Source organism: Geospiza fortis, unplaced genomic scaffold, assembly GCF_000277835.1.
Source record: "Geospiza fortis unplaced genomic scaffold, GeoFor_1.0 scaffold95, whole genome shotgun sequence".
In the NCBI taxonomy this organism is placed as follows: Eukaryota; Metazoa; Chordata; class Aves; order Passeriformes; family Thraupidae; genus Geospiza; species Geospiza fortis.
Window position 1 is genome coordinate 5460039 of NW_005054333.1, and position 13262 is coordinate 5473300.

At 40.5% G+C, this 13262-nt stretch overlaps 1 protein-coding gene across 1 annotated transcript in view; it reads left to right on the forward strand.

Annotated features, from left to right (window-relative positions):
• Positions 1 to 13262, forward strand: part of RAPGEF5 (Rap guanine nucleotide exchange factor 5) — a 155605-nt gene that overhangs the window by 134255 nt on the left and 8088 nt on the right. The window contains exons 21-24 of the mRNA XM_031057634.1: positions 2093 to 2183; positions 4804 to 4854; positions 5944 to 6031; positions 9164 to 9228. Of these exons, the coding sequence (XP_030913494.1) occupies positions 2093 to 2183; positions 4804 to 4854; positions 5944 to 6031; positions 9164 to 9228 (295 nt within the window). The remainder of the gene's footprint in view (positions 1 to 2092; positions 2184 to 4803; positions 4855 to 5943; positions 6032 to 9163; positions 9229 to 13262) is intronic.

Sequence of the window (13262 nt, forward strand, 5' to 3'; positions counted from 1 at the left end):
GTATTGCAGAAGCACCCACCAATGGAGAATGTAGGTAATGAAATAAGAGAATGTGTAGTTTTCACAGGATTTTTTTTGTCATAAAAGCTGCTTTCTAAATGAACACACCACTGTATCTCATCAGTTCTAGAAGAGTTGATGAGACAGGAACAATTAGGATGGAAGGATGGTGTGCTGAACACACCATGAGACAAGCCAAGCAGCCCTCCTGCTGGAGGTTCTGTTTACGACTAAGGCAGAGAGGGAGGGAGCTATGAACAGCTCTGGCTGCTCCCTGTTCTCTGCTCACTGGTTCAGCCAGGAATCTTTTTCTGGTCAGGAAACCACCAGGACCAAGATTTCATATTCATTATCTGTGTGCTTTGCTGTTGAGGAAAGCATTTTACACAAGTGTGTCAATACATAAAAGGGAGACAGAGTTTTTAGAAAACAAATCCATATACTTCTGTTGATGAGTAGTCTAAAAGAGAAGACAAGTGGTTCAATAAACAAAATTAATTAGCATGTTTTTAGAAAAAAACATCCTGGGGAGTTAAAGAAACAAGTCAAGGTAAGATTAGAACAAAAAGATTACAACAGCAGCCTTTTTTCTCCCCAAGCAAGCAGTGGCTGGCTGTGAGAGACATCCCTTCTCTGCACAGCTTGCTGTGAGGAGTGGGTCCACCCAACAGACAGTTCATGCAGGCTGCATTGGACACCTTCCTTGTTTTGAAATGAGTTGCCTTTGGGAGCTGCCTGGCTTTCATGATAAAAAGAATCTAAGCAACAAAGTTAGGATTAACTCGAAGACAGCTGAAGTGAAGTGAGAAATACACTGTCTCAAGATAGTACACAGTGATAAGGGTAGGCTTTATAAAACTTCTAACAACTTCTGGCCATTTTCCAGGCTAAGGCCTTGGCATGTACTGATGATAAATCCCAGTGAAACCAGTGGAACTTTAAATTGTCTTAAAAGAGTATTTGCATTCTCACACACAAATGCACCCATATATTTGTACAGTCTCCAAAAATCTGCAAGACACAGGGCAATATTTTTTGTTTTAAAAGGACTCAGTATTTCAGGATTTCAAGTTTCCTAATGAACTAGAAATAAGCATGGTCTGATTGTATACAGTAAAATGTTAAAAAATAGAGAAATCAAGCAAACTGGGATCTGTACTGGAACCAGTACCAGCTGCAACTGGTTTATAGGCATATGTAAATTGAGCACTAACCAGATTTTCAGACAATAAAATGATGAGGGATTGCAAATGCATTGGAGGATAGATAGGAAAAAAAAGAATTATCTAAGGAGTCTAGTGGCATGTGCAAACAACAGTAGGATAAGATTTAATTTAGATAGATGCCAAGTAATTCAGCTACAGAATGCTAATACTGAGCTGAAGAAATAAATGCATGATTGTAAAGAACAGCACTGTGACAGAGGTCCTTGGATGATAATATATGACAAATTAAAAGAAAGGACAAAATGTGATGCTGTTCCAAATAAATAATTTGCTGTTTGTTTTATGCTTGCATAAGAACATAGAACAGTAATTATATTTCTTCTTCCCTCCTCACTGTCTCACTACATGAGAAAGTAGTGAAGGAAATAAGGGTTAAATATGAGCTAAAATAAATTACAAATAATTCAGTGAAGGATCATGACAATATGGATAAGCAAATTGCAGGCCACAACTACAATGAGAAATTGAAGGAACCTATGTTGTACAATTTACAGAAAAGATGAAAAAGAGGATGAAAATATTTATTATAAAACAGAATAGAGGTCAAGGAATTATTCTGTATGGTAAAGGACAGCTGGGAGTAACTTGAACATTGAAAAGGGAAAATTACTTTTGACAGCAAAGGGAAAAAATTAACCTGCCAACAACAGGGTTGATGAGACAGTAGAACGTTTTCTAAAAAACTTCTTAGAGACCCCATCACCTAGACTGCAGGTGGTTATGAGAGAACATTTAATGAGTTCATTATGTGGAAGATGATTGTATGTTAGTCTGAGGGTTGAAATGAGACTCAGTAACCTAGGATACGAATGCATTCCATTTACTGCTGATTCTGAGTACAAAAAAATCATATTTTCATTCCTCAGCTGTAAAGCCCAAAGAAATCTGAATTCATTCTTTGCAATTGTTATGGGTCTCAACACTGCATCTGTCAGCCGGCTGTCTCAGACCTGGGAGGTAAGACACATCTTTATATCTTTCAGACACTGTCAAAACCATTTTGCACAAAAGATGTATGCTGGTGAATTACCTTTTCTTTCTGATTATTATTTTTTCGTGCTGAAATCAAACATGGAGGGAATGTTGGTGGAGAAAATTCTTTGTGACCTGAAACCTTAGATACGCAGGTATTAAAAAAAAACACTTAAATGTGTCCTTCCAGAGTGTTAAATAAGAACAAAGCATGGAGATCTTATCCCCTTAAAACAAAGTAAATTATTCTAGCATTTTAAGTAGATTTCAGAACAGAAAGTCTTACAAAGGTGGCTCCAAGCAAGCAATACCTTATTATGGAATAATTTAATTAAAAAGCCAAAACAACAAAGTAGAAATAAACCTTCTTTAGTTGTCTTTCATCAGGTTTTTTTTTTGCAGCTGCTCCTCTTGAACAACGAAGTTAGGAAATGAGCCATGAGTAAGGAGCATACTGGGGAACAGAGATTATTTGCTTAAAAAGCTACTGGTTGCTACAGAGAGTATGAGTGTGTTTAAAGGAGGGTCCCACTGGGATCTGTACTTATGTTGTGATTTTTTTTGTTTCCATCCAAATGGCCATGTTGAGTTACAGTATCTGCAAGTTTACTGTATCTGCTGATGAACCAAATACTGGGGAAGAAATAATTGGGCAGGATGGGTTGAAGCCTTATCCCTCCTTCATACCCTTAACACCACAGGTGGGCAGGACTCCAAAAATACCAATGTGTAATACAGAGTGACAGAGAAGGGCTGTGATCTCCTGCCTTGGAGATATGCTTGAGCACCAACAGCTGGGACCAGAGGGCCATTAGAGACTTACAAACCTGTCTGACACTGTCCAGAGCAAAGTCTGCCCCCTCAGCTCAAACCACACATATGGAAACATCACTTGTATGTCTGAGGCTTTGACACACACAGAAACAAGGACAGTGATTGTTTACAGGGACTCAGATATGCAAGGAAGAGCTGACTTAAATAAGAGATAAAGTTTTAGAAAGACTACATACCTGAGGACAATGATACAGAGCCCTTGCCTCTGGTATCCCTGAAACACCTCTGGAGAGCATTTGCCCTGGCCTCCTGCTAAGTTGCCTTCATTCCATTTCTCTGGGCTTTGGCAGGAGAGTGGAAGAGACCAAGTATGGTCTGAAAGGCAATGATACAGATCTCTCCTGCACAGAGCCTCGCAGAACTCTGCTCTGTGCTGAGGCCTCTGGAGATCATGCGCTGCCGCTGGACTTCTCTCAGGAAGAGCAGAATGCATTGCTTGTTGGAACAAAGAGTGCCTCTGCATATGTACCACTGTAAATATGTCATGTTTCTGTGTATAAAATATTTATCAAGTCACATCCTTTCTTTTTTTTATTGTAAGACTTCATTGCACCGGAAGTTTCAAAAGCAGAAGGTTATTTGCATTAGTAATGTGACTTCTAGAAAGTAGAGCAATGTTTTTAAATTAATTATAATTTCTTACACATGTAAATGAAACAACCTAAATCTAAGCAGCCATTTAGACTAAATCATATTGGCTCTGCACTTGATTTCTTAAACAAGTAGTATGCTCCCAAGTATATTCTACTTTTTTTTCTACAGTATCCGCTGTTTTAATGAGCCTCACTTTCTTCGATTTAAGATAGAAAAAAACATGCAATTGCAGTTCCATGTTCAATCATTTTAGCATTTTAATTGTACACATCCACTTAATCTAATTGTTCCAAATCTCTTTTCTCTTGGTGATGTCACTGTGGCTGTCAGGATCTAAGGACAAAGACAAGACAGGATTTGTTCTAGGAGGGGATCTCTTTTACTAGACTAACTACAATAGCTGGAAAAAATAGACAGGCTTTAAAGTCCACACACCGTCCTTCAAGTCTGAAATACCAGCATGAAAATTGAAATTGCAAAGGATTGCTTTGAGTGTAGTGATGTGAATCCATTAAAGCATTTTAGAGACAAAGAAAGTGGATGCTTGTGGAGTAGAGCAGGTATTGACATGAGAGGCAAGACTAGTTTGTGCCTGGGCTCCCTTAGAAAGTCTTTTATGCCCCTCCCTGTGGGATTAGGAGCAGATACCAGAGACAGAGTAATCATTTTATTAAGGAAATGTCTCACATTGGCACCAGTGTTTGCCAGTGCTAACCCTGATCAGCACTGGCATGATGTATAAAACAGCACTGAGAGTGACACCTGTCAATTTCTAGAACCCACATTCTGGGGCAAGATTGATTACAACAAGTGATTTAACATGGATGTGATCAGTTTCTGAATTCTCAGCCTGTGTTACTGCATCTCGCTTGATATGGATGTTTAGTCATGGAAGCTGAGGAAGAAAGTAAAACCGGCTGCTAACAAGCAGTTTCCATAAAAGGAGGATGCAGGTCCCCAAGATGAGGCTGCAGGGCCCAGTTCCTTGCTGGCCTTGCACAGAACATGGTCTGTAATGAGGGCCCTGGGAGCTGAGGAGCTGGGGTTAAGTGCCTGTTGGTGCTTTCAGCAGGCACTTCACCCAGAGCAGTCTCATGGAAAAAAAATGCCTCAGCATTTTTCTGCCTAAATCAAATTCACTCTTTTTTTTTTCCCTCTCTGTTTTCCAACACTTCAGAAAATTCCTGGGAAGTTCAAGAAACTTTTCACTGAACTTGAAAGTTTGACGGTAAGTATGATGGTGGCAACAGAAGAACATTGCTAGCTTCACCTGCCTTCCTTCTTCCTAATTTATTTGGAGTCTGCCTGTTATTGTCTGGAGTTGGACTTGTCATGTCAGATCCGTGATCTGCTGAAGGCCACGTGGCTCTCCAGAGCTCCAGGGTGGTCTGCAAACATGAAAAGGAGAGAGGCTGTGTGCCTGACAGAGGGAGGAAGGGCAGAGAGAGGCAAATGTAGTATCACCAGCATCAATTTGGGAGCTGTTCTTTTTCCCTGGTAGCTAATCAACCTTTCTCTGAAGCAATAAGCTGCAGATCAGGAGAAAAAGAGACCAGCTCAATTTTTAAAAAAACAAATGTCAAAATGTGAGGCTTGAGGGTCTTTGTCAGCATTATCAAAGCAGAATAAACAAATGTTTCCTCTGGCTGTCACGGAAGTGGGTGCATGGTAAGATCACTGCCTGGCACGGGGAACAGGAGATGCAGCCTTTACCAGCTGTCATGTTTCTGTACTTGGAGTTCATTATAAATGAATGTGTTTTAAAGATTCTGTGTGAGCTGGTGTTTACATTGGAAATTGAGATGACTTTTTGAATTGCCTACACAATGCCACTGAAACATGCTACCTTATTTTCTTTGAAAGTCTCCAGCATTCTCCATGGATCTTAAAGCAGTTTTTGTTGGGATTCTTTGTTGCTGTTTGGTGATGTTTGTTTTGGTTTTTTTGAAGAAGTTAATCAGCAATACATTCGGGGATACATTTTGTGCTATATAGTAAGGGATTTTGCTAATAGAAATTTGTGGGGAAATTCAGAGCAGGGGAAATTACAGAGCAGTCCAAGTGAATCTATTCTGCAGTTTCCTCTCAATTTAGCACTGCTTCATCTAGAGGAACATAATTGCTTTTGTTCCTTTCACTGTTTACGTTCCTGTTCAGTTTAGCATGTCAGCTGGCTTAGAAAACCTTTAGCTACCTTGCATCCCAAAGAAACCTTTTATATCTAAATCATGTTCAGATCATAAGCCTGTAATGGATTTAGAATTGCTCTTTTTATAGCCTATTGATTTCTCTGTCTATTACTCAAATGGTTTTGTAGGATCCTTCTCTGAATCACAAAGCTTACAGAGATGCATTCAAGAAAATGAAATCTCCGAAAATCCCCTTCATGCCCTTACTTCTGAAAGGTAATGTTAAAGCTTGGCTGCTCTTCACTGTTGTTAATTAAAATAAGTGATTTTAACCACCTTCTGTAAGGTGATTTTTCCTTTGGATGCTCTTAAGATGAGTATGTGACAATATAGTGGTATTGACAAGATAGCACTTGGTCTGGATAATAAACAACTTCCTTTTAAGACAGTGGGAAGATCCCAGTTTTCACACAGGTCTTAAAACTTCATGGTGTTCTGTCAAGTGTGGATAGAGCTGTGTGCTTTTGCTTTGGCCACATGCCCTTCAGTGGAGAAGTGTGACCCTGCAGGCCCCTGAGCCAGTGGCCATGGTCATACTGCTGCTCTGAGGTGCCTGCTGGGAGATGCCTCCTTGCTAGAGGAGATTTCCAAGTCTCTTATAGGTCTGAAAGAGATAAATAAAATCTTACTATCTAAAATATTTTTTTTAAAAAGACTCTTAAAATAAAGTACTACTTGCTAATGCAATGAGCTGGGCAGCTAATTAAGTGGCAAGTATTTCAAATATTCCATTGTCTTGGAGTCATTATTTATTAATTGCCTAGTCTTTGAACATGGCAAATTCATTTGTTTATTCCTGTGTTCTGAAAGTGTTCTCTTTAGGCTGTTTATTCCAACCTGCTGCTGTGAAATGTTTGAAGGCAGTTCTCCAGATCAGTTGGTGACAGTTTGGGAGCCACCAGACACTTCCCCTCTTTGCACACATCAAAGGAGTTTGCATTAATTCAGATGGATACAATTATCAAGGCTTCAAAATCAATATTTTTAAAGTGTTCTGGAGTATGTCTTGCCTGCAAACAAAAGCAGCAGACACAAGTCACTTGTAGCGATGATGTTTGCATGGCATTACAATTTGGGGTATAAAGAACGTGCACCTAGACAACATTTTTATCTTTAACTTAAATTGGAGATAGCAAGAAAACTTTGAAATTAATGCAGTAATGTCCTTCAATACAGTGGTCCATAAGGAGATGTTACCAAGGTTGTCAATTCCTAGAATATTGTACAGTGCAATGGAATTTATTCCATATCGAGAATATTTGTATTAAGGTCATTTTCAAGACCAGTAAAATAGGAATGGGTAACACAGAAATCATTAATAACTCAGCAAATTGCTGTATTTCATCACAATAGGAACAAAAGTAGTTTCAATTAAAAAAAGAAATATCTTAAATTATGAAAAATAACTTCAGAGTGTCCTTTTAAAAGTTAATTAAATTTAAATGCAGAGCTCTCACAGCACACAGACACAGCTTTTGAGAATCAGGCAGATTTTTCAAATGTGTAATAAAATACTGTGATATACCCTTATAACCTAGTTCAGATGCAATTTTCTGCTCCACTGAATTTATCTAGACTCTTAGTTGTTGGCTGCAAAGCAAATTTCTGTTCCTTCTGCCCTCAGAGATACACACATTGCTGTCAATGACTTAAAAAGCTGTGTGAAAATTTCTGCTTCCAGTATAGGTTTTTCATTAGAAGTGATGGACAGTTTTTAACTGCACTGATACAGACACAAGCACTGCCTGTGTCCTGAAGTCGTGTCCTTTCTGTGTCCCTTTCGCTGGGTGCCCCAAGCAGCCCAGCAGAGGAGGTGCAGAAGGTCGTGCTCCCTCCTTTCCCTCTCTTTTTAGGATGCAGCCCGGGGGTAGGGGAGGTGCTGGAGGTTTTGGCAGCATGTGCTGTGCTTTCTGCATGTCCAGGCTGGCATCCTGTCTGTCCCACCCTAGGGGCACAGAGGCTCTCCATCACCCCCCAGCAGAGTCCCAGCCCCGGGTTTCCAGCAGCATTTGAAGCCGTTTAGCATTTCAATTCCAAGCAATTACAAAATGCCCCTCAGGCACAGAGTGAGCCTTTGAAACCCAAGGAAATAAATCAGCTTGGCTGTTTTGAGAGAGGGTGAAGGTAGAGGTGGGTGGGGGGCGGTGTGTGACAAAGCTTCTCCGCAGGTTTCCTCTCCTGAAATCCCCCAAAACCGTGGGGTCCGTGTGGGTATCAGAGGGAGTCCTAGAGGTGAGGACATGCTGAGGGGCACAGTTTGACTGCTGGGCTGGAGGCTGACACCTCTGCTGAGAGGGACGCTGGTCCTACTCAGTGTGTGCCATTCTCCCACTGGCATCCACAGCTGGGACTGTTCAGGAGTAATGCTATTGGAGTGCCATCTCATTCCTCCAGCATCTTCTGCTCATGGATCTCCGGGGTACCCTCACATGCAGGAGAGCTGGTCAGGGCTGTGGTGCTCCTGCCAGTGCTGTCAGTAACCTGGAGGGTGCACTATTGAAGTCAGAGCTTCCACTCCCACAGGGAATCTATTCATATTCTTGGTACTTTATGTCCAAGATAGGTCTCACTTCTGACCTAATACGCATTAGAAAAACAGAGAAAATGGCCTTGAGCTACTGTTTTAATTGTATCTTAACTTGGCAACATTTATTTTGCTTGATATTCCCTCCCTCCAGTTCATTACACTGTGTTCAGCTCTCTTCCTGGAGCCAAATATAGACCTTTTCCTTTTCCTCTGACCTTTTTGTTGCCTTTGCAAATTCCCTCCAACAACACTACACAAAAGTGTTTCCCCTAGGCATGATGCTGATTTCAAGGCTTTGTACTTTGTACGTTGGTGTCTTGCGTTTAACCTCTCTGGCTGTCCACTGCTGGGGACTTGAGTGAGGACGTCACAGTCATTGTCCCACAGAGGGAGGTGAAGGGGTGTCAGAGCCAGCTCCAGCATCTGGTGGCTCTGCCCCTGTGGGGCTCTGGGCTCAGGGACAGACCTGTCCCAGCCTGGGCCATGCAGGGCCATCCCTCTGGGTGCCCTCCCCTGCTCCCAGCCATCTTCTGTATATTATACGTCCCAGAAGTAGCACAGATCAGGTTTAATAAGAAATCCTTGCCCCCACTTAAAAATACTCTTCTTCTTAACAATGTGTAAGTATTGTTGTTATCTAATAATCTCTGTGTGTCATCATTAGGCCAGGCTTTTGTTTCACTGTTACAAGATATTGTCTCAATCCTTAATGGGATACTTACCTTTTTTATTTTTTTCTTTTTGTTGCTATTTAGTAATTTTATTTATTTGCATTAAAAAAGAGGTTGTGAATAGTAATTGTTTTTCTTTTTTTTCCCCAGATGTAACATTCATCCATGAAGGAAATAAAACGTTTCTGGATAACCTTGTTAATTTTGAAAAGCTGGTAAGCTAATTTTATCCTTCCTGTTTTTCAAAACATTCATGTTCTCTTCTTCCCTTTGCTTTCCTTATCTTGTAACACTGGAAGGTTTTCTTCTGTCTGAACCAGGAGGAAATAATCAGGAGTAGAAAAGAGCAAGTAGGATGAAACAGACAAGTCTCTTTCCCCTGCCCTTTTCCTCTGTTCCTCTCTCTTCTTCTTCCTTTCTCCTCTACTTCTGTGTAAAATGGCTAAACCAATAATGGCCATCATCACTGCTACACAGTCCACTCTTCATTTATACCCAGTGAGATCAATTTCTTTGCATCACCTCGTGGGCTGCTTCGTATGAATTAAATTCTCCTGCTTCAGCTTTCTCTGAATTGTATTTCCTTTTTGTTTTTCCCCTCAGGTTTCTCTAGTTTATCACTTAAGGAAAGATTCCTCTAGTTTATCACCTGCAAGTGGTATTGTAATTTTAGGGATCTTAAATGAAAGTTAAACTTTTTGATCTATGTTAAATGAGGAAGAAAATAATGCCTGAAATACAAATTAAACTGACTGTAAATATCACTATTGTAGCTTTTATGCATAAGGGCACTTGATGATCTATTTTTGGCCACATTCACTCTAGGCATCATATGGCATCTACTCTGGCATGGTATTACTGAGAGAGGTTTGAGTTGCCTAATTTGTGTTGGTTTTTGGTGGTTTGTTTGGTTTTTGTTGTTGCTGTGTGGTTGGTTGGTTTTGTTCAGTTTGGGGGCTTTTCTTTGGTAACATTTTCATTAACTTGGTCTGTTCAACCTAGAGAAGAGCTCATCACAGTCTAGAGCTTCCTCCTGAGGGGAAGAGGAGGGGCAGGCACTGATGTCTTCTCTGTGGTGACCAGGACAGAACTCGAGGAGTGGTACAAAGTTGTGTCAGAGGAGGTTTAGGTTGGATATCAGGAAAAGGTCCTTCACCCAGAGAGTGTTTGGGCACATGGAAGTGGTCACGGCACAAGCCTGACAGAGTTCAAGAAGAGTTTGGACAATGCTCTCAGGCACATGGTGGGATTCATGGGCATGGTGCTGTGAAGGGCCAGGAACTGGACTCGATGATCTGTGTGGATTCCTTCCAGCTCAGCTTGTTCTATGATTCTATGGCACTAAAAGCCAAAGTCTATATATCTGAACAGTGGTGGAGTAGAGAAGCTGGGATTTTTTTTTCTTGGTCTATAGTATTTGACCAAGAAACCAAAACGTTCTTTGCAATTGTCCAGGCGTGCCATGGAACTCTTATTGCAGATGGCTCTGGTTGGTGAATTGTGCCCAACTATTTTCTCCATGTGTTTACATTTGTTTGGGAATGAACGCACAACCATGGAGTTATGCATGAACCAGATGTTGAACTTATTTTCACATTCTATCATAATATAGGTTGTCTTTCAACTTGCAAGCGGATGTAGACTCTGACTTTTGAACCTGAGCTCCTTTTTTTCGTGTTTTCTATTTGATTTCTGTACCTTTTCTTGTTGCAGAGTTTACAAGAATACTAATTTGCATTTAATGAAAGGTTTTCTTGTTCCTAGTCCATTAACTGTTTGACCTTTAGGTGTTTTCATAAAACTCATTAGCATGTTCTTCTTCATTGCCTCTTGGAAGTACATCCAATTAACATGTAAATTAAACTAGCCCTTGATGCACCATAATTGTTATTAAAATCCCTCCACTGGCTCATATATTTATTTAGTGAATATGTAGAATCTAATTCTTGTCCAGTCTTAGCAGGCTGTGTTTGTTTGTTTGTTGTGAAATCGTGTATATGTTTAATGCATGCTGGGCTTCCTGGGTAAGAATCCCTTTTCTTTCTGTCTCCATTGTGTTTCCAGAGGCAGTGGGAGCTTTGCTAATTGACTTCAGTGGGCCAGGATCTCACCTTTTCCATTCAAATGGATAATGGGCATTTTAAATGGCAAGGGGGGAGAGGCGGAGGTGATGGTTGTGGGGTGGGAGTTGTTCTGATTGCCACTTCCTCCAAATTATCATTCAGATCACGCTCTCAGAAACATGCTGTCTCATGCGGCCCTGTACATATGAATGCAGGCAATAGTGCAAGCTTAGGAAGTGGGGGCTTAGGAGAGATTTAAATATCAGTGTAGTGGAAACTCGGGCTGCACGCTGGTATTACCCTGGCTCAGTTGGATTTAGTCAGTGGCCATAAACTCACTGGATGCATACACGTGATCACCTATTCATCAGTCCATGTTTCTTTTCTAATTATAAGGGCTTTGTCCTGAAGAACAATGTCCTCCTCGGTGTTCTGTACTGAACACTGAAGCGCTGAGCACTTTCTGGCCTTAGCTGAGAAAAATTAGGATTGACATTGACTCCTGCTCGATTTGGATCAAGCCACTGAACCTCACCTGCAAATTTGCTGTTGCAGAAAAAGAAGAAAAGAATTATTCTACCATAGCAGATTACTGCTTTGGGGAAGGAACTTACTGTCATAAATGACTAGAATTTCCACTTATGAATTTCAAAGCAAAGATGGTTTCTTGTGTCTCCGTTTGGATCACTATTTTGAAATATTTCATTTCTACATTAAACATCTCAGCTGAAGGAGGACTTGTCAGTCTGAACCATTATTTTTTCCAACTGTATTAGTTTCTTTTATTAAAGATCCTTCTCCCTACAATCCCTACTTCTTTTATATTCTTAGAACTCAGCAATCCTACCATGACTGGATTTTATTTGACATGAAATTATAGCAGTGGATACAAAGTTAATTCAAAATGTAAAGAAGGAAATTTGCAAAGAGAAGGAAAAGAAGTGATCTGTTGTTTCAGGAATGTTACCTAGCTTTAGCAAAGGTGAAGGGGTTGCGGTGGTTTATTTAACTGCATTTTGTGTAAAATCTAGTCTATTATAGTGTTAGATCAATATTTAATATCATACCTACTTCTTCAACTAAATCTGAAGGAATAAATGAAAATATAGCCTTACATGGTCACATCTCAAGGAATTTCCATGGTATTTTCTTAGCTGTTTCACTAAATTGTGGATTCAGGTTTTTCTCTCCAGCCTTCAGCTATGTCTTAGCAATGACATGTCTTAGCCACACTTGAGCAAACTCTATTACAGGTCAATGGCCATTACCATTTTCGATAACACCTGCTTACCTAGAGCCTTCAGCTGTAAGGACTGTGCAGCTGTGGGTTAACCCACACCCCCAAATATCTGTGCAACCCCAAGCCTGAGGCTGTGCTGTCCTCAGTGAAAAGAGTGCTAATGATCCCGGGTGGGCTGAAAAGCCACCAGAAATATGTGTTACTTGTCACACTAACAAGTATTCAAGCACCTGTTTAAGTAGACAGGAGATAGCATTTGCTCTGCAGATACATTGGCTGTAATGCTTCTGCATTACTTTTGGGTCCCAGAGAATTGAAACTAGAGAGACATTCGTAATTAGGATACTAAAGCCAGAGGATTTGCAATTCTGCTTTAATTGTTGCACAGAGAGGTTCTTCCCTCACCAGAGCATCACCTACAGAAGCCAGCCCTGGGATGAACCCTCACGGTGACTGACTACAAAGGAGAGACAGCAAAGAGTTACAGTATGTGTGATGTGTGGGTTTTTCTGACTTGTAAAATCCAAGTGCAGAGAGTGTTGGCTGGGAAACATCACAGCAGCAGCACTGGTGCAAGTTTTAGTACTGCCAGTACTCACATTATTGATCGTGAAATCTAGATCATCTCATTAGAACTTCATTATAATCAGTGCAAGGACATCAGCACAAGAGATTGTGTAATTTCATGGCAAATGAAGCACAGCGGGTAACAAGAAAAATTATTTTGATTTACTGATGAAAGAAATATGAAGTTTCCATTAAATGTGCTCTCATGATAAGTTTTTCTGTGGAGGAGCCTTGTAAGCCACTCCCAGGATGTTGAGAGATGAGTTTTTCTGCATCATTCTGGTTTTAAACATACTCTGCTCAAGACAGTTAATCCTTTCCACCTCTAAAAATTTTTGAGGGACATGTGAAATGAGCATCAGCTGTTTGCATGAGCTTT